Source organism: Aedes albopictus, chromosome 2 (genome assembly GCF_035046485.1).
Source record: "Aedes albopictus strain Foshan chromosome 2, AalbF5, whole genome shotgun sequence".
Classification (NCBI taxonomy): domain Eukaryota; kingdom Metazoa; phylum Arthropoda; class Insecta; order Diptera; family Culicidae; genus Aedes; species Aedes albopictus.
This window is the reverse complement of record NC_085137.1, coordinates 458501116-458523136: the sequence shown is the minus strand read 5'-3', so window position 1 is coordinate 458523136 and position 22021 is coordinate 458501116. Positions and strand designations below refer to the sequence as shown.

Genomic DNA, 22021 nt, shown 5'->3' with positions numbered 1-22021 from the left:
TATCTTTTTTGTTTCAAATTTCTCATCAAAGTTGTCTAAGAACGAGTTTTAGAGCTTTAAAAAACGCACATTTTTGTGCGCTGAGAATGTTGCTACGTCATTCCGTTCAAAAGATATTGATGATTTTCTGGAAAAAAATTGGCACTTTTCAAGTATTTTTCACTTGAGTTATAAAAATAACACCCCTCTAATTTTTTGGTATGTTTTATAACAACATTTCTTCTTTTGAATGCGGGCAAAAGATATTTTTATGTTCGCCCCAACCCGTCATAACACCTTTTTAAAAAACTATGATTTTTTTTGAAAAATGTCTGTAACTTTTGAACCAAAAGAGATAACGACCTTTTCAGCGCACGAAAAGACGCGTCTTCAAATGCTCTACAAGTGTTTCTTGGGCGACTTTGATGAAAAATTGAAACTGAAAAAGTTAACGCCAGAAAACCGGTTTTTCTTGAACCACCCTAAGCTTATTCAGAAAAATACCTCTAGATCGGTCAATTTTAAAGCTACATAAAAAGTGTCTTCAGCAAACTTGCTCAAAATTGATAGATCTACAACTATTCCGAAGAATGTATATAGTTATTCTTGCAAATAAAAAAGTTCGGTTCCCAATTTCTTTGAAAATATGAACCACCCTAATTTTCATGTATATTGAAAAGAGGGCCTTATTTTTAGGAACAACTTTGTAGAAGACCATATTTGTCTAAAAAATCATTTGAAGGCGCTGCATGCATCTTTCCTCGTAAATCTGGTTCGTGGACCATTGTGCATTGGTCTTCACAAAACATAGGCAACGTTTACTCTGTACAACTGATATGACTACTGTTAAATGTGTGGATCAGGAGATGCTCTTCTGGGTAGTTTGGTTAGCCTAGAATATTCCAAAAGAACGTCGGAATGGTTCGTATATTTCTAACGAGGCCATAGATAATAGTTGAACAACAGTTCATAGCGATAATTACTACTGATCAGCAGTAGATGTCAAGGTATAAACTCCAGGACAGTTTGGATGACACTGAATATCTCAAAAGTGCATTGCAATTTACTACGTTACTATATTTAGTGGATATGACTACTGTTACGAGCGCAGATCTGAAGTTCTTCTATTCGAAGTAGTTTGGTTGACCTAGAATATCCTAAATGAATTTTAAAACGGTTCGCACAATTCCAATGGGGTCACAGAAATTAGCTGGATATGTGATGATGCAATTTATAACGTATATAATTTATCTAAAACCACTGTAGTAAATTCAAGATCTAAACTCCAGGATAGTTTGGATGACCTTATTATATCTAATAGTCTTCAAGCAGTTCCAGTAACCATAGTTGATTTGCAACGTTACTTTGTATAGCGGATATCACTATCGTTACGTTAGTTAGTTTGGAAAAGTGGCTTCCCAGTTTCCAAGAGATTCACAGATTACAGCAGATTACGCAATATTACAATTTGTTGCTAAAACGAACGAAATTACTTGATGATCTGAATTTCATAATAGTTTGGGACACCTATAACATGCCCTGATATGGAAAGCTATTCCAAAATCATAACGAAAACTCGTCAAAAACATATGAATGTTAACCATATCCAGAATCACCATTTAGAGCTACTGGTGTTTATGTTTATTTTTGTTTTTCCAAACTTCTTGGTGTTCAGGATGTTCTAGGATGTCAATGATGTCTCAAACCCAATAAATCACGTTTTATCCCTAATGGAGGAGTATGTTTGTGATAACTTTGCCGAAGACATAGTTTACTTTTATCGAGTGGGTAATTTTATGCGGCCATTTCTAATTTTGGGTCATATAAGACCCCTTCGGCCCAAAGAGATAAGAGAGTATATTCTGTGCTTCGCCGCTTTTATCGTTTCTCCTTCGATGCCCATGTGGATTTTTTGCTAGTCTGCTCTTTGGTTCTGGGATTGAAATTAGGCGAAAACATCCCAAGAAACATTTTTTTAGTCAAACAGACTAGAAGAGGTTTTTAAAACCATCATAAAACCAAAATAAAAGTTATTAGGTTTTATGACAGTTTTCAAAACCCCTACAAAACTAATTGGGATGCTTAGTTTGTGATTGGTGATTCATTTACAGCCGTTTTACGCATAATTGTCCCATGTTGTTTGAGAGGTTCTAAGTTGTTTAGAGGAATACCTTGTTTTGAGTAGCAAAACGTATCTGGTATTCGCATCCATCTCCATTCCGTTCCTCCGTGAAAGAACCGTATCGTTCGTGTTCGCCAGAAGAATTTATTAAAACACTTTAATTTCTAATGGAAATAAATATCACTTGCAGTGTGACTGGTTGCTACTACTTGGATGTGGTCCATCTGCGGGTCCTCCGTCGGTTAGTTATCGGTGGCAGGAAGGTGCACTTCGTTTTTTAGCCACGGTGCCAACGTCCTGAAGAGTGATTTGTGGGACACCACCCTCATCACCCTAACATCCCTAGTAGTTAGCCAGCCAGAGTCAGACAACCAGTCATCGGCGTTCGTTCGTAATCATCGTTGCTTCACCGCAAAACCTTCCCACCGAAAAGTAGGGAACTCCAGCCAAACGCAGCGATGCCCTGTCAAACTTCCAGAATCCTCGAAACGAGAAAGAGACAGAGGGAGAAAGAGAGAGCGTGTTGGGAAGTGCAATGGCTTCTTACTTTTGTCTTTCGTCGACGTCGTCGTTGTCGTCCGCAACGATGGCGCCACCCGCCGCCATCGTGGTAAAAGCATACCTGGTGGCAGATAAAATTTCATGTGTCATTAAATTAAAGTTTGTCATGTTGGGTATTTCTGACGACGACGACGACAAAATCGGGAAAAGGACACCAAGTTGGAAAAATTTCCACCACCGTCGCCGTCGTCGTGTCAGCGTATGACTGACTGACTGACTAGCTGTCTGCCGTGTATGTGTGACGAATCCTTGTTGTTCGTTTCGTTACTTTTTTTTTCATACAAGGACAATATGCAATGTCGTCGTCGTCGCGGTGACGTTGGTGATAATGAAAGCGAGAGGTGTGAAGGAAGAGTAGGTGTGGTTTCACACGAAATTGAATTTAATTAAATTTTGCATGAAGTTCAGGATTGCCCCGGATCTTGGTGGTTGTCTCGTTAGGATATGTCTGTCCTGTCTCGGATAAGTTATGCTACATGGGAGTGGGTACCCGAGCAAAGTCTGACAGCAAATTGAAAACAAATTTTGATGTTGTGATATTGCAAGTTATGATAACTCAGGTTGTTGTCGTTTTGGTCGTTTTAACGGTTAAAACATCAAAAATGAGAGCAGAAAAATGTTCCCGTAACAGCAAGTTGAAAACAAATCCTGCTGTCAGTGATAGCAAATTGATAACTGTTTTTGCTATCAGTAAAAAAAATGGAAAAATCGTTAAATATAGGGTTTTTTCGATTGATATGGAATTCTAAATGCCATAAGATAATTACACTAATAGTTTATTCTTAGAGTTATTATACAAGGTTGGCTAAGAAGTTTTGAAATACCTTAACAACTTATTTTTTATAATAGTCTGAAGTGACAGCAAAACGAAATCTAAATTTGTAATCAAATTTAGTCAAGACAATCTGATATCAAAATGTGATATCAATTTGCTGCTGAATACAAATCGAGTTTTCGATTTGCTATCATTTTGATGTTAGACTCTGCTCGGGTATGCAAGCTGTTACCACGAATTGATCGACCTTAGAGTGGATATTTTAGGCTAATAGAATAAACGAAGTAATTTTGAAATAGTTATAAGATTAAGCTTTTTTATTTTTATACGATCCCAAACTGCCCATGATCGCATAGTTGACGTAACCATCATTGGCAATGTCAGCATTCACAAGCTAAAATCTATCACATGTGCATAATTGAGACCAGTTTTATTCAATAGAGTACAAGATCCAATCACTAGCTAGATGTCAACGTGAAAAAATCTTAAGCTTTCCATTATTCATTGTTAACATTTCAAAAGTGTGTTGAAAACTACATTGGCGCTTACGTCAACTATGCGAATATGGGCAGCAAAATTTGTCTAAGTTTTGGTTGACTTATTTTTAGAGTTTTATAGGGATTCGAAATATAGTCAAATTAAAAAAAGTGACTTGTATGGGAACGTATGACTTGTTTTTAAACAATAATACTTCAAAAACTAAAAAACATGCGTCTCTGTTTTTTTTTGTATGTTACGCCAAATTTTCTGAACTTTCTGATAAGAATATAAAACCAGGATAGGCTTTTGGCCCCGGACCACGAAAACGTGAAAAAAACTAGGATAGAAATTTACTTCGTCATACGCGCTAATTTTCGTCATATTTGACGGAAAATAGCCAATAATTACAGATATTTCAACATGCCTTTGCCAATGGCTCATCAGATGGAAGCAAAAAGATGTAGACTATCGATAACCAGCCCTTATACACACTTAGATTTATTTGCTGAATCTCGGTTAATTTTTGCCGAGAATCGCACAGCCGAGCTCTCGGTTCAGATCTCGGCAGTTTGTTCAGTACTGACAATCTCGGTTTGTGGTAAAATGACAGATAGCATTTCTTACTGAAAATCTCGGTTAAAAAAAAACTGAAATCTCGGCAAAAATTGTAAACAGTCAGGAAAAAAAATGCCGAATCTTTCGGTTATAGAAAACGGTTTTGAATATAATGATTAGAATAAATAACGATAATTGTGGCAGTCAATGTAGTTATTCTTTTTGCAAATAAATATATCTTATATTACCAATAAGCGAATTCATTGCCAAAAGCGTATATTTAATCAATCGTTCTTAAGGATGCTTCAATACGTCCACCATCACTCACTCATTCAATGAGTTTATCAAGGAACTTGTTGCTTGTGGTACTGAGTGGCTCCAATTTGAAGCAGAATGCATGGAAAAAAGAATAAAAAAGCTTGTCGGATGCACAACATTTCACGTTGAAGACTGTGAAGGATTTGCACAGGAGTATGAAGGCAGCCAGGATGTCGTTTCCAACTGGAACCGTGACGTCGTTCCAGACCAGGTAGCAATCGCCGATTTCGAAAAACTTCTCCACGATGTAGATGATAGGGACTTCGGTTGTCGGTATTTCCAATTCCGGCTAAAACGAAACAGTATAAAGTTTAGCGTTATCAATTTATTTGGCGTAAAGGCATTCCAATGTGTTTTTTTCGTTTAGTAGACTCAATAAGGACCATAACATCAGTTATCTAATCAGTTATCATCGGGAATTAAATCGTTCAGGTCTGATACATATCTTGCAAAAACGTGCATTATTATAGGGTGCGGGACGACTTTGGCAGGGAAACTCTTTTGAACAGTTTCCTCTAACTACAGTAATAGCTAGGCTCAAGCGCCAGTCTTCGCCTTCAAAAATGATTGTGTTATCAGTGAAAATTGCTTAAAATAGGACTCCCTGCCAAAGTGGTCCCGCACCCTATCAAAAACTAGACCTCGATGAATTAATTTACTCCCTCACAATAACAAGTTAATAAACTGCCAAAGTCGTTACTTCTCCTATATAAAAATTGTACGTATTCTATCACTACTTACATCAATCCACCCGATACCGTGTAGCGGGTTCAATTTACGTGCCTCGCTTTCCTCACGGGGCCGTTTAGCACCGCGACTCGGGTTTTTCTCACGGATTACGGCGAGAACTTTTAGAACATCGTTCTTCATGTACCTGTGGACGTTTCGGAATTGATCCAGAATTTTCGATTCGATGGAATTCCAAGCATCTTCGAAACAGCTAGCAGTCGGTTTCAGCAACTCGAAATCAAGGGAAATCTGGAACAGGAATAAAAAAATGACTAAATGAATGGTCTACGGTAAAGCTAGAATAAAGTTATAAAAAAACGAAAAGTTAATAAAAGAATACTTGTTTGATCAAAATTACAAAAGCAAAAAAAAATGGAATGTGATACAGAAAAGAGTTAAATGGCGTAAACATTATTATATTGAATGGTATAAAACCATACATACCAGCACTCCGCCAAAAGAAGAAGCAACTGCAAAATCCTTCATGTATTGCCAAAACGTTCCTTCATCTCTGGCGCTGTTCCGTTGTACCAATGTTTGCTTCCATAGCTCTAGAATTCGCGCCTTCTCCTGTTCCGATGGCACAATGAACCGCAGTTCGTTCACCTAAACACATTTGAATATGATTATGCACTAATAAACATAATTACTAAAATCATTGTACCAGTTCGTCGATGTTTGCCACACCCTGAGCTTGTTCCATTGCATCCGAAGTCTGTGGTTCTTGATCGGATCTACGCTGCCGGAGGAATACTCGACTGTCGGACTGCTTAGCAAGACATTCCATTCTGTAATGAATTTTGCCAGCATGCCGACCATCACCGCGCCCGTTTTTATGGAACCAAAGCGCCTAAAAAATAAAAATCTGTTTAGGTGGTTTATGTGTTTACGTAAAATGAAGATGATGGCGCCACTGAAACGGTAGTCAATGCTGGCTACATGACCGACTAGCTCCGATTGAAGCATACATTAACATAGCACAAGTCTAAGCGAGTTAACCCTAAAAGGGATACCTTCATGGCCTCAGTTTCGTCACCTCGCTGAGTGTGTTCCATCAAAGACGAGCTCTGAAAGGCGCCTGGGGTCCAATTAACCCCAGGTATCCCTTTTAGGGTTAATTATGTCCAGGTTTGTGAATCAATATATGTAATATATTTTCACCTTGCAAACTTATAAAACACGAATAGACATTTCCTACCTGTTGATTCAAGTACACCGCCAATGAGTCGGGATATAGCACATTTATCGATAAAGTTTTAAACAGCGTTCTAAAGGAAACGTTTGGCTAAACTCATCTCAGCTAAACACATTAAAACAATAAATTTCATTGCACAGCTTTGCACCTCTATGTACCAGTTCGGGTTAAAAAGTTATATACAAACACAATGCCTCAGGGGGTGTCAGTCAAGCTCAAGCATTTAACTGCAATGAGAGTCCAATAGAGGTGTGGAAGAAGAGTGCGTGAGAATTGTGCATGGTGCAAAACATACCATAACTACAAGCAAAGCGAGATATTGTGGCAAATAGTGACGTCACTTTTTGTGTTCACATTTTTCTCTTTACTAATACATAGCCATCAACAGTCACTTCTCCTTCTTCCATAGTGCACTCTACTCATAGTGCACTCTCTTTGATTCAAGTGTTGTTTACGTTGTTTACTTTGATGCTCCAGGCCACCTATGCACCCTTTCCTGCCATTCCGAAACATTGTAGAATCCCAAAATATTAATATACATGACCAAATTCAGTCCAATTTTTAATTCCGTCCTACAGAATTCTTTTTTTTAACCTGTAAATAATAATTATTAATGTTTTTATTGGATTATAAGAAAAATAATCAGTTCTCAATACAATGCCGTATAAACAAATCGAGGATCTGAAATGGCACGAAAGGGTGCTCCGGGTGGTGGTGGGTGGTGTTGTGACTGTAGCTGCATCAGGAGACAATTTGTGTAATGAATTCGATTCATAGACTGGCGAATCAAAACAAAACGTTTACTTGGTTTTAACTTTATAATAATTTATAAATTGCTTACAATGAGGAAAATAAAAGCGTGTCCAGTGAAAACTTATGTGTACCTGTGGAGAATCAACATTAAATACGGAAATTTTCCGTGAAGTGGTACGTTTCACCATTAGTTCGTTTATACGTTCATAACATTTGCAAATGATGCGTTTCGCCAATCTATAGACGATATAGATATTATTGTGTATGATTCGCAACAGATGTGGGCGAAGTGAAACTGTTTTTGTTTTTAGTATGAATTGTGTTAATAATTAAAAGGTTTATCGGTGGTTTTTCTTGAAACTATAAGTAAGTGACATAACAAAAACTTACGTGCGGAATGTCAGATGCAGCCGACGACAGAATCGGGTATGTTTTAATCAAGGAGCGAGCAAGCATCTCTTTGTAGAATGTGGATGGTCTCCTGAAATTGTAGTAATGTGTTACTGAGAATATTGAACCAACAACCAAGTAATTCTCGTATGATTGTGATAACGACGTAACAGCATTTAGAAACCAAGTGTGCGGTAAGTTTTTTTTTTAATATGAATGAATATACGTGAATATGTGCTAGGAAATTGTCCTTTAATTGTTACTGGATTCAGTTTTGATGGTTGAATATACTGCCCCCACTCGCGTAACAGTCCTATTTGAATAGGAAACCCAGCAAAGATGGGACTGTTATGCGAGTGGGGGCAGTATAGTCATGTGCTCAGAACTTTTAAGAGTTTCATATCTGGTTACCAATTGCTTTTACGTCGTTATCATGATTCATGCGAGAACGTTTTTGGTAGATAGACTTTCAATTGAGTACTCCCTTAAACGAGTCAGTTAAGTTGTTTGAAAAACTATTATAGTCTCTGTGATACTCACACTCCGTAAGCAGATTTCAAATAATCACAAATAATATGTGTAATACTTGTGATCATTTTGTCGTTTGGTTTGGTACCGGTAGCCAAAGTTTCGTGAATTTCTCGTCCTTTCGGTGTCTGGGTGAGAATTAGCCCAACGTCGATTTCCTAGAAATGAAGCATAGTTAAATAAAACAATATATATAAACTTCCTGTTTATTTGATGTTGTAAAGTTAGCACAAAATCATTATGGGTTAATTGTGTTTGAATCTCAATTCACAGACAAACAGACGTAACACCTACAGTAATTTTCGTGAAAATCCATCGCCCACTTCACATTACCATCACCATCATGGTCGATAGAAATTTTGCAAGTGTTACGTCTGTTTGTCTGTGCTTAATTGTTGTTTAAATGATAAGTAGATTGAGATAGAAAATTTTGTCAGAGTGACCCATAATTGAGAGCTGATTATTATTTTAAAAGTAATAGTAATACATACCTTCTCAAGAAAAAAAGAGTTTTGCTTGTTTTTGTTGATCGATATCGAGTCATCCGTATTGTTGTCTTCTTCGGTCGTTTGTTCGTCATCTTGCTCTTCTGGTTCTTCAACTACCGCATCTTTTTCCAAGAGTTTTTGGTACTTCTGAATGGTTTTCACCATTTTTGTCGTTAGCTCGAGTCTCTTAAAATCCGCATGGTCGAGCAACGAAAACGTTTCGACATCTGTTATCTCTTCTTTGACTGTTAAAATAAATTGTATTATTATATTTTGAAAATCAACGACGGAATATAATGTAACATACATTTAATAATCACGGCAATAATTTCGTCGGGAAACAAACTTGAGACTATTCCCATGAGAAGTCCAGAAAGCGAACGTCGTATGGGTATGTATTTGTTCCAAGCGAAATAGTTGTTCATCCGAATCTACTGAAACCTCGTATGCCTCCAAGAAAGTGTTGTATGTCTTCGTTTTGCACAGCTTCAGCAGAAAATGTATTTTGCTGTTTATTACAACTATTTCATTTATAATACCATATGAAGGGTAGTATTCGTTCTCATAGTTTCGGATGCATACTAGCAGATTTGGACGGAAATCTATTCCATTGATGGTGACTGATTTCGGTATGAACACTTGTACCAAAGTTTCATCCAAGAACCGTTGACTACGACTTTGTTCACGCAGAACTAGTTTCCCACCGTTATAACTAGTTTTGTCTCTGAATGGATTGTCGAGTATATCCACGATCATTTTGAAGCATTGTCGTTGAGCAAGGCTTTTACATATGTTTTTAAAATTTCGGCATGTGGATGACTGATTTTTAGCAGGTTTATTCTTTTGTTCAAAAACTAAACAATTAAACTGCTTCATATTTCCGCTCTTTTTGATGCACAGTACGTAATGGTCGAGATGGTGATTCTTGTTGATCCGCCGTTTGAATTTACTGTAGAATAACTCTTCGTACAGTCTGATATGCTCCTCTAGAGATGCCAACATGTGTTCTGACACAATGGTGGACATTAATATTCGCGTGATGTTGATCAGATGGCCAATCATGTCCATATATTCGCAGTTGGCGGAGACCTTATGCCCGAACAAAAACGGAAATGCTCTGAGCAGTAGCAAATTTTGTGCTGCTGTTTGCTTCAACTTGTGTGCTGCTGGCTTTGAAAGCATTTCGTTGGTAAAATTCGCTGACGGTCGATTATTTTTGTCGATGTAGCCATAGGCAAATGAATGAATACGTTGATTGATATATCCCGCTGTGATACCCAGTTCTTTTTTCTTATAATAGTGGCTTAACACGAGCTGAACAGTTAAGGGCACCAAGCCTTCTGCTATGTCGTGCATAGTGTCGAGTGCAAAATTTTCGGTGGTGTGAAAATTACGAAGTTCGTTCAATATGCATCCCCCTGGCTTTAGACCACATTCGGATGGAGTGATTGCTCCAGATTTTACCAGATCCATGTTCTGGTCGTACCATTCCCTGGTTCGCAAAGGAAAGTTTTCAAACGGATTTTGATGGAAAGCAGGTCTTTGGATTGTACAAATCCTGCAGAAAAAATTGGCCATTGGTCCGAGTAGTCCGAAAATTTCGTGAACAGCCAGCGTGTCGCCACAAAACATTGTAACAACTGCCCGGATCGTATAGCTTTCATTTCCGTAGAAAACGGTCACACCTTTCTCAAGCTTTTTCAGATCATGAATGAGAGGTTTTAGTAGCTTGTTATAACCGTGCTTCTTAGCATCAATAGTAGTGCAATACATAAGAGGGAAAACTGTTTTTGGGGAGCTATTCCACTTCGGTGGAAAGTTTTGAACTTTAAAATCGAAAACAGACACTTTATTTATTCCGGCTCGAGAACTTAAGGCATTTCCTAACTCCACGTCATCTTGGTAAATACTTAGTCGCACTGCATCTGGGTATTGTTTGAAATATTCGCTGTTCTGATAGGTTTCACCAGACCGAAAGCTTGCATATTCTTTGGTAACTGGTTCTTCGCATTCGCTGTCATTCAAAAGATGTCTCGCGTCAGGGTTTCTGAAGATAAGCTTCAATGTTTCTATAATCGGTATGTACGAAAAAGTCTCGTTAACTATAACTTTTTTGGGGATGCCATCGACATGCCGAACATCCTCGCGTGTTTGGAGCATTTTTTCAGATGGATTTGGAATGCTGACCGCCAAAGTTTTCAAAAAGTTGGTTTGTTTTGATAAGGTTGAGACGTTAGTGAATAGGCTAGGCAAGTGAAACTTGTTCAGGAAAGAGATCGTTTCTGGAGTTTCCGGGTCAATGTCGTGGTCTTCCAAAAATGTCTTAACGTTGTGCTGAAAATACTCTCCGAGCATTTGGGCCAACATTTCGCAAAGCCTGGTCATTTCTGCAATTTTTGACTGTGGCAACGAAACATCCGAACTCAGCCGACAAATCCCGAGGGCGATACTTCGTGTAATTTGATCCAAAGAAACGGAATCATTTATAACCGGTTCATCAGGATTATCAGCTTGTGCTGAAGATTGTGACTCGGCGCACGGATTATCATCAAGTATATGTTTTTTTTCGTCAGATTCCGGAAGAGCAGCTTGACAACTTTCGGCATCATTTTCAGCTCGGAAATTGTTGGAAAATGGACATGGGTGCTGTTGCATGATATGTCTTTTCAGAGATTTGAAATGATCATATCTAGCTTTGCATCTTGGGACTAGACAATCGTAGAAAACGCCTTCCGGAACAAAGTGATTATTCCGGATGTGATTGTTTATGTGCCGCTGAAGCTCCTCTACGTAACCCACCACTGCTTCGCGGCAGAAGAAGCAAGTTAAACTTGACATTTTCACTAAAATTAAATAAATTGAATGGTAGAATACTTACTGAAGATGTTGAACAATCTTACGTCTTCCTGTTTGATGATTTCCAGCATTTGTTCCATCACGCAAAACCACTTTTATCACGAGTAAAACTTTGCAAACTACATAAAACCACAACTTGGAAAACAAATATGGCGGATGACAACCAAACAACCGAGATTCAGCAAAACGACTAGAAGAAACGAGATTTCGGCGTATAACGAACTGAGGTCGGTAAAATAGGTTTTTGCGTTGCCGTTCGGTTTTCAGTGTTGCCGATTTTCAGTAAAAGTAAGGATCGAACCGAAATTTCAGATTGAAATTGAACCAATATTCAGCAAAACAGTTTTTTCTGCTGAATTCTCAGTAAAATAGTAATTAACCGGGGCAGCTCGGCTATATATTCTGCCGAGCTCGTGAACAAATTTTAAGTGTGTAGCACTGAAAATCAATCGCAACATTTCACGTTTTAATTTCACCCCACTTACGACTTCACTTTTTTGTTTTATTTTACGTATGCCGAATGCATCCGAACCAAAGCAGAAGCTAGTCGAATTGTTCTTCATCATTGTTCAATTTTCCATTTGCCAGATTCACTTGTTGAACCAACCTTCAATTCACACCCCACAAAAGCTCTGGCACAGCAAAAGCTGTTTAATTTATCAAATTAATATTTTTTTTTCCTTCGGTAGAATGTAACTAACAAGTTGTCTTCGGCTAAGGAAGACGATGCAAACAAATGTGCGCGTGTAATTTCAGCATATGAAACATCTTATTTCACAACTACAGAGAAAGATTTCTTCGTATTATGACCTGGTGGACAAAAATAACAATTGAAATATTTTGTTCGATATTCTAAAAATCGTACTTTGAAAACATGATTTGATTTGGATTGCGAAGAATTTGGCCGACTTTTCGAATAAACACCTACGGTCAGGGCATAACTTTTGACCATCCGATATACCATAGTGTCACGTAGAAGGTGTGCCGAGAATTGAACTCAAGTTGTGCCCGAAATAGACGTGGATTAGACGGAAACAGAATTCGTGAGCCAATTATTTAATCTTTGTATTTCAAGGAAATTGTAGTTCTTTCGATTTTTTTACATGATATGGAAACTAATTTATAAATCAGTAATAAGAACCAAATTGGCCATGAGGCATTAGGCGAGGTGCAAGAATAAACTCGATCATTATTGGTCGGTGCTTAGCTAGACGGCAATTAGATAAAAACCTTATATACAAATCAATTGCACCTTAACACAATTTGGCCTTTTCATTGTATTTTTTTCCAAAAACTTCAATTCAATATCTTTCAAACAAAAACAAAAAACAAATTTCAAATCGGCCAACTGGTTCAAAATTATTTACAATTATTTTATTATTTTAAAATTTTGGAAGTTTAAGGTTTAAAAATAAAAATATCGATTTTTGAACCACCCTATCTAAAAAATGTTATCATCTTGTATATTAAGACTTGAATGTTGAGACTTCTCTGAATTTTATCAAATTTTTGGACAGTAAAAGTGGAAGTGTTTTTTCTTCTAGCAAAGTAAATTCTTGAAAAATAGATTTTGTTTTAAAAATTTTATTATCGCGAGAGATCATATCAAAGTTCAGTAGCTTGATCACATATTTTCAGTAGTTTTGAAAACTTTCGAAAACGCCACTCAGTTCCAACTCCAAAATAGTAACAAATTTCAGATTTCAAGAACTCTGGTTTATTTTACATATATGTATTGTGTTTCTGGTGTGTACAGGGAGGCGAGTGCTCTTAAGGACAAGATATTTAAAGCACATAGCTCAAATTATTTAGAGAACCGTTAAGAAAAAGTTCAACGAATATGGCTGAACATGCATCATGTTGGTTGCTCAGTGATTGTCAATATCGGGATTCATTTCAAGCCAAATCGGTTTAGCGGTTTTTTAAAGGTCGATCTAGAAAATTTGAGCTATGCACTCCCAATACCTTGTCCTTAAGGCGAAACTGGAAGCATTTCCTCATATTTTTTTTTGGTTTTTGATTTTTTATTAAATAACGAAGCAATATTTTCAAAATCGGTTTTCGTACACATGTAGAGTATGGATGAAGGTATCTTCTGATTTTTTTCGTGGTGGAAAATGTTATCCATTTTTGCAGAAACCTTTTTTGTAAATTTTTGGATTCATGGGTGAACGCGCTACAACGGACAAGATGGTCGCCATCCACCTGGTGTTGCAGAAATGCCGCGAATACAACGTGCCCACACATCACTTGTTCGTCGATTTTAAATCGGCGTATGATACAATCAATCGAGACCAGCTATGGCAGATGATGCACGAATACGGATTCCCGGATAAACTGATACGATTGATCAAGGCGACGATGGATCGAGTGATGTGCGTTGCTCGAGATTCAGGGACACCCTCGAGTCCCTTCGAATCTCGCAGAGAGTTACGCCAAGGTAACGGTATTACGTGCTTGCTGTTCAACATTGCGTAAGAGGGTGTAATAAGGAGAGCGGGATAAACACGAGTGGAACGATTTTCACGAAGTCCGTTCAGCTGCTTGGTTTCTCTGATGATATTGATATTAAAGCTCGCAAATTTGAGACGATGACGGAAACGTACATCCGACTAAAGAATGAAGCCAGGCGAATCGGATTAGTCATTAATGTGTCGAAGACAAAGTACATTATGGAAAAGGGAAGAATCACCGCGTCCGCCACCCCGAATTTATATCGACGGTGATGAAATCGAGGCGGTTGAATAATTCGTTTACTTGGGCTCACTGCACTGCACTGGTTACCGCCGACAACGACACCAGCAGAGAAATTCAGAGACGCATTGTGACAGGAAATCGAGCTTACTTTGGACTCCACAAAACTCTACGATCGAACAAAGTTCGCCGTCACACGAAGTTAACTATCTACAAAACGCTGAATAGACCGGTAGTCCTCTATGGGCACGAAGTATGGACTCTACGTGCAGAGGACCAACGCGCCCTTGGAGTTTTCGAACGAAAGTTGCTGCGTACCATCTACGGCGGAGTTCAGATGGAAGACGGGACTTGGAGAAGGCGAATGAACCACGAACTGCATCAGCTGCTGAGAGAATCAACCATGGTCCACACCACGAAAATCGGAAGGGCAGGTCACGTCATCAAGATGTCGGTTAGCAACCCGACTGATTCTCGAGAGTCATCTGACTGGCACAAGAAGACGTGGTGCGCAGCGAGCTTGGTGGATCGATCAAGTGGAGAACGGTTTGCGGTCCCTTTGCCGAGTGTGGAACTGGAGCCATGGAACGAGTAGAATGGAGAGGACTCCTACGTACAGCAGAGGACACTCACGCCACCTTAGCCTGATCAGTATGGTAAGGTAGGTGTGTGGTAGATTCCGTAGAACTTGGGAGTCCTGAACTCCAGAACATTTTGCATACCTTACAATGTCGTACAACCTCAAAAAAAAAATGTCTCGTAGCATCGTGTAGTAGCATAGACAACAATGACTGTACACCGCAAGCGTAGATTAAATGGTGATTTTGGTAGATTTTGTAGAACTTGAAAGTCCTGAACTTCTGGACATTTAGCAAACTTTACAATGTCCGGAAAACGTAAAAACAAATCTTGTTCAATTACAAAGCAATAATAAGGTAATAACGTTCAAAAGCTATAAATTAAATTGCGGCTGCGGTAGATCCCGTTGACCATGTAAGATTTAAATCTTAACTCCAGGATAGTTTGGATATCCTAGTACATCCAAGCAAAACGAAAACAGCTACCCGCTTATGCCTTGCGGTTCTAAGAGTATTCTGACACAATTGTCCCTTTGAATTTATTGCATTGATTACATCAAGCGCTTACAGAGCATGTGACTTGAATTCCATAACGTAAATATTGGAGGCCTTAAGGTGATAAAGGTTTATTGGACGTGTTCACCGAAGTAAATCGTACATCAGGGATCTCCGAAACTTATTTTTCAACGACAAAAGCCATGAATGTTAACAATTTCACGGAGCATTTCCGAGAAAAAAAAATGAAAAAGCCACTTATTTCGACACGTCACCAAAAAGGGGGGAGGATGTACATTAGTACATCTTATAGTATAACTATTTCCCTTGAATAATTCAACATTTCAACTTAAAAACTTTAACAACCACTGTGATCTCAATTTCTGCCATTTTAAGGGTTAAAGTAATGAGTCGGGACTGTAGATAGAATTTTTACCTGATGAATGGATTAATTTCATTACCTACAGGGGTTTCAAAGCATTCCAGGGCGATTCATAAGGTTTCAGAGAATTTGAGGTAGTTTTACTGGCTCTCAGATGAGCTTCGCGGGGTTTTCAGGGTGGGTTTTACTGTCGTTTCAAGACAGACTGAACAGTTTTAGGAGATTTTAGGGGAAGCGTTTCAAGGCATTTCAGGGCATTTCAAGGCGCTTCAGAGCGTTCCAAAGCGTTTCATTGGAATTCGAGGGGTTTAGTGGGATGCACAGGCTCACAAGTCAGTTCCATGGGGATTTTAGGGGGATTTCCGAAGCATTTCAAGGTGTTTCAGGGCGTTTCAGAAGGTTTTAGATGGGTTTTAGGGGGTTACACGGGTTTTTTGTTCGGTTCCATAGGAGTATTAGGGGTTCTTAGAAGAGGTTGAAGACATTTCAATGCTTTTCATAAGGTTTCAAGGGGGGTTTTAGGGGGCTACACGGTTTCTCATGTCAATTCCATTTTGGGGGATTTCAGAAACATTTTAAGGCGTTTCAAAGCGTTGCAAAGCGTTTCAATGCGTTTTAGGGCATTTTAGGAGGTTTCAGAGGTGTTTTAGCAGGCCGCACCGGCACCCGGGTCAGTTCCACGAGGATTTTAGGGGGATTTCAAAAGTGGTTCAATGCGTTTCAGTGTGTTTCAAGACGTTGCAGGGCGTTTCAGAAGGTTTTAGAGGGGTTTTAGAGGGCTACACAGGCTTTCATGTCAGTTCCATTTCGGGGGACATCAGAAGCGTTTTTATGGCGTTTTAAAGGGTTTCAATGCGTTTCAAGGCATTTTAGGACATTTCAGAAGGTTTTAGAGGGGTTTTAGGAGGCTGCACTGGCTCTAGGGTCAGTTTCATGGGGCTTTCAGTGGGTTTCAGAGGCGTTCCATGGTGTTCCAAAAAGTTTCAATACGCTTCAGGGCGTTTCAGATGGTTTCAGAAGAGTTTTAAGACATTCCAAACTGATTACACTTGTAGATCCGAAGACCTTTACTCAAGGGAGTTCTCGGAGATTCTCAAACAGCTATTGAACTCATCACTTGGCACATACTTGCATGAAGTTGTGCAAGCATGAGTTTCATACAGCACACAAGTTATGCATGTGGATCCAATAAAGTATGCTCAAGAAATTTATTAGGAAACCTTAAATAGTCCCAAGGGGGAGGGGTCTCCAGTTAGCCTAGTGGTTAAGGCTTCGGATCGCCAATCCGGAGACGGCGGTTCGATTCCCGGAACCAGTCGGGAAAATTTTCTCGACTTCCTGGGCATAGTATATCATTGTCCTTGCCTCACAATATGTTTATACAAATTCATGCAATGACAGGCACAAAAAGCCCTTCAATTAATAACTGTGGAAATGCTCAAAGAACACTAAGTTGAAGCGAGGCAGGCCAAGTCCCATTGGGGACGTAGAGCCATAAAGAAGAAGAAGAAGTGTAAGTCAATGCATCCAACCCATGGTTCATGGTTATCAATAGACAATAATTGACAATTGATGCTCTATTCAAGATTTCTACAGTGGCTGTAATCACATATCAGTCCCATCTTTGCAGGGTTTCTTATTCAAATGGAACAGTAATGTGATTTACAGGCAGTACAGATGTCACACAAGTCATAATACTCGTCTGCACTAATTGGAAGCCAATCTTTCATCTTATATAAGATTCTGCTCTATAGAGCAGATAGCAACTATGTATGGAAGACATGGTCATGATCATATGCTGTGGTGTCCGAGCGGTTAAGGAGATGGACTTGAAATCCATTGGGTTCTACCCGCACAGGTTCGAATCCTGTCTACAGCGAAGCTATTTTTTTTATTCCACCCCAATTTTTAAATCCAAGCACGCTTGATGATAACGAACGACTAGTCGGATCGGAGCATTGGGGCTAGCTCGTGTCGTCCAGCCAGCCAGCCAGCGGATGATTTGTGTGCGAACCAGAAGAAACACTTAAAATTCAATTCATTCGTGAATTTGTGCCATTTGTCAACCACAGCAGCGCGCAGCGGCGACGGCGGGCGACTTCCAGCCCAGACCCAGACAAGGGACTCTTGGGATGACACTTTTGCAACAAGAAAACGACGTCGACAACGACGACAGCGACGTTCATGTTCACTGACCCATTCATAATTTCTGTCTGGAATGCTGCTATCTATGCTGTGCTGGATGGTTGTTGGCAGCCAGCTTTTTTTTCTTTTGCTTCCTTTGAAGCTCGGGACCAGCGAGCGACGCGACTCGATGGAGGCGAAAATGATATCCTTATTAGAAAATGTCTCGGGATGGGACCCCGACATTTTTCATCGCATTTTTATTAATGTTTTCTTCTCGTTTGTTCTTCTCTTATCGTTGCAGGTATGTAGAATTTTCTCACTGCATCGTTCGATTTCGTAAACGGGGGTGAGGCCACCCCCCGAAAAAAAACGTGAGAAGCGGAAAGCTCACTTCATAAATTGAGACATCATACGCACCACACCAAGTGGCCCCAAAAATCCAATTCAACGGGTGAGTCACGTCTACAGAAGTGAGTGGTGACGACACTGCACTGATCAACCAGGGTGCCACAATGACGAAAACCACTGCTGCAGCCGGCAATGGAGTTGTTTACGAATGGAGTGTGAGGTCGCGAAGAGCGCGATAAATAAAAACTATTACGGCCTTCCGAAAACCCCCTGATAAATCTAATTGGTTGTTGTGTGAGATTATAATCGTCTTGGAGTCTCTTCCATGTTATGTAGCCTACTGGTTATGGCATCCGGCTTCCAATCTAGGAATGGTGGGTTTGATTCCAGTTAAGGTACTTGTTGTACATAAATTGGCCACAATATTTCATTGTAGATAGGGTAAACTTTTACTTCGTCATATGCGTTAATTCCCGTCACAGACGGAAAATAATCAATCATTTAAGATATTCCGACACTTACTTTGCCAATGAGCTCCTCCTGGGATTCATCCATGAGTTCAGTAACAAATTTTAAAAACGACGTATAATCAATGCTACACCATTGATTATACGTCGTTTTCAAAATTTGTTACTGAGTTCCTCCTGAGATTCCTCCTGGAATTCCTCTAGAGGTTCCCCCTACCCGGGTAGAGGTGAATAACAAACCAATAACTAAAGAATAACATATTTTGTCATCATATCTAAATTTGCAATTCTTTAGTTCTTTATGAATAGCTCAGGATGACACATAAATTACAAAATATGTTATCATTGTTAAACTTATAATTGACGAGTTATTATTAAATAGTATAATAACATAATAATAACAAATGTTACTATCATACTATCTTGCCACAATATCAAAACAATAACATAATTTACCATCATAATAAAATATGTTATTATTTTGACAATCTTATTGCTATTATTTTGTTATTACAATGGCAAAATCAGTTATTCTTTAGTTGTTATGCCATATAAATTTAGTTATTATTTTTGTTATTTTAACTCTTATTTCAAACAAACTAATAGCAAATTTTGCCATTCAAACATTCCATTTTAATGGTAAAATTTGCCCTTCATTTGCTATTTCGCTCTTAATTAAGATTAATCCAGGTGTTCTTTCTGGGATTCATAAAGGAGTTCCTCCTGGGATTCCTCCGAGAGTTCCTTCTGGAATTCCTTCTGGAGTTCCTCTTAGGATTCCTCCATGAGTTCCTCCTGGGATATCTCCAGGAGTTCCTTCTGGGATTCATCCGAGCGTTCTTCCTATGATTCCTCCAGGAGTTCCTTCTGGAATTCCTTCTGGAGTTGCTCTTCCTGGGATTCCTGCAGAAGTTCCTCCTGGAATTCCTCCAGGAGATCTTTCTGGGATTCCTAAAGGAGTACCTCCTGGGATTCCTCCAAGAGTTCCTTCTGGAATTCCTTCTGGAGTTCCTCCTAGGATTCATCCAGGAGTTCCTCCCGGGATTCATCCAAGAGTTCCTCCTGGGATTCATCCAGAAGTTGCTCTTGGGATTCCTCCATGAGTTCCTCCTGGGATTCCTCATGGATTCCTCCAGGAGTTCCTCCTGGGATTCCTCCAAGAGTTCCTCCTGGGATTCCTCCAGGAGCTCCTCCTGGGATTCCTCCAGGAGTTCCTCCTGGGATTCATCCAGGAGTTGCTCTTGGGATTCCTCCATGGATTCCTTCTGGAATTCCTTCTGGAGTTGCTCTTCCTGGGATTCCTGCAGAAGTTCCTCCTGGGATTCCTCCAGGAGATCTTTCTGGGATTCCTAAAGAAGTACCTCCTGGGATTCCTCCGAGAGTTCATTCTGGAATTCCTTCTGGAGTTCCTCCTAGGATTCATCCAGGAGTTCCTCCCGGGATTCATCCAAGAGTTCCTCCTGTGATTCATCCAGGAGTTGCTCTTGGGATTCTTCCATGAGTTCCTCCTGGGATTCCTCCTGGATTCCTCCAGGAGTTCCTCCTGGGATTCCTCCAAGAGTTCCTCCTGGGATTCCTCCAAGAGTTCCTCCTGGGATTCCTCCAGGAGCTCCTCCTGGGATTCCTCCAGGAGTTCCTCCTGGGATTCATCCAGGAGTTGCTCTTGGGATTCCTCCATGAGTTCCTTCTGGAATTCCTTCTGGAGTTGCTCTTCCTGGGATTCCTGCAGAAGTTCCTCCTGGGATTCCTCCAGGAGATCTTTCTGGGATTCCTAAAGGAGTACCTCCTGGGATTTCTCCGAGAGTTCCTTCTGGAGTTCCTCCTAGGATTCATCCAGGAGTTCCTCCCGGAATTCATCCAAGAGTTCCTCCTGGGATTCATCCAGGAGTTGCTCTTGGGATTCTTCCATGAGTTCCTCCTGGGATTCCTCCAGTAATTCCTTCTGGGATTTATCTACGAGTTCATTCTGACATTTCTACAAGTGTTCCTACTGGGATTCCTCCGAGAATTCCTCCTGAGATTCATCCGAAGGTTCCTTTCCTGCAGGGGTATGAATGGACCACGTAGACTGTTTGGGGGGAGGGGAGGGGGTTGTCTGGCCAAACTCTACGCTCCATACAAATTTCGAAATGTTTGTATGGACGAAAGTCTATGAGGATGGAGAGGGTTTCTGAGATGGCCAAAATTTGGTCTACGTGGTTTATGAACAGCCCCCCAGGAGTTCCTCCTGAAGTTCTTCCTACGATTCCTCCAGGAGTTCCTCCTGGGATTTCTCCGAGAGTTCCTCCTGAGATTCATCCGAGAGTTCCTCCTGAGATTCATCCGAGAGTTCCTTCTGGGATTCCTCCAGGAGTTCCTCCTGGGATTCATCCTGGAGTTCTCCCTAGGATTCCTCAAGGAGTTCCTTCAGGGATTCCTCCGAGAGTTCCTTCTGGAGTTCCTCCTAGGATTCATCCAGGAGCTCCTCCTGGGATTTATTCATGAGTTCCTCCTGAGATTCCTCCAGGAGTTCATCCTGGAATTCCTCTAGAAGTTCCTCCTAGAATTAATCCAGGTGTTCTTTCTGGGATTCCTAAAGGAGTTCCTCCTGGGATTCCTCCGAGAGTTCCATCTGGGGTTCTTAAAGGAGTTATTCCTAGGAATCCTCCAGGAGTTCTTCAGGGTTCCTAAAGGAGTATCTCCGAGAGTTCCTCCTGAGATTCATCCGAGAGTTCTTCCTAGGATTCCTCCAGGAGTTCCTTCTGGGATTCCTCCAGGATTCCTCCTAGGATTCCTGCAGAAATTCCTCCTGGGATTACTCCAGGAGATCTTTCTGGGATTCCTAAAGGAGTACCTCCTGGGATTCCTCCGAGAGTTCCTTCTGGAATTCCTTCTGGAGTTCCTCCTAGGATTCATCCAGGAGTTCCTCCCGGGATTCATCCAAGAGTTCCTCCTGGGATTCATCCAGGAGTTGCTCTTGGGATTCCTCCAAGAGTTCCTCCTGGGATTCCTCCAGGAGCTCCTCCTGGGATTCCTCCAGGAGTTCCTCCTGGGATTCATCCAGGAGTTGCTCTTGGGATTCCTCCATGAGTTGCTCCTGGGATTCCTCCAGGAGTTCCTCCTGGGATTCCTTTAGTAATTCCTTCTGGGATTTTTCTACGAGTTCATTCTGACATTTCTACAAGTGTTCCTACTGGGATTCCTCCGAGAATTCCTCCTGAG

At 40.1% G+C, this 22021-nt stretch overlaps 1 protein-coding gene, 1 long non-coding RNA gene and 1 other non-coding gene across 4 annotated transcripts; 1 reads left to right on the top strand and 2 right to left on the bottom strand.

The window, feature by feature from the left end:
* Positions 1-4705: 4705 nt before the first annotated feature.
* LOC115256231 (uncharacterized) lies at positions 4706-16289 on the bottom strand. Its single transcript, XR_009998061.1, has 2 exons — positions 11752-16289; positions 4706-5079 (listed from the first exon to the last, which is right to left on the bottom strand). It is a non-coding gene; the product is annotated as an uncharacterized LOC115256231 (long non-coding RNA).
* On the bottom strand, positions 7122-11759 carry LOC115257890 (uncharacterized). Of its 2 annotated transcripts, XM_062853943.1 has the most exons (3): positions 8877-11759; positions 8398-8543; positions 7122-7948 (listed from the first exon to the last, which is right to left on the bottom strand). In XM_062853943.1, the coding sequence occupies exon 1, from the start codon at positions 11709-11711 to the stop codon at positions 9183-9185; it is 2529 nt and encodes an 842-aa protein (XP_062709927.1). In that variant the 5' UTR covers positions 11712-11759; the 3' UTR covers positions 7122-7948; positions 8398-8543; positions 8877-9182. The 2 variants fall into 2 exon arrangements, with proteins under 2 accessions (XP_062709927.1, XP_029713732.2); XM_029857872.2 differs by lacking the exon at positions 7122-7948 and having other exon boundaries at positions 8217-8543.
* A 1386-nt stretch (positions 16290-17675) lies between the features above and the next one.
* On the top strand, positions 17676-17757 carry Trnas-uga (transfer RNA serine (anticodon UGA)). Its single transcript has one exon. It is a non-coding gene; the product is annotated as a tRNA-Ser (tRNA).
* The last annotated feature ends 4264 nt before the right edge of the window (positions 17758-22021 follow it).

Coding starts and splice junctions, on each gene's coding strand:
- LOC115257890 (XM_062853943.1), bottom strand. CDS start 11,711: ATGTCAAGTTTAACTTGCTTCTTCTGCCGCGAAGCAGTGGTGGGTTAC.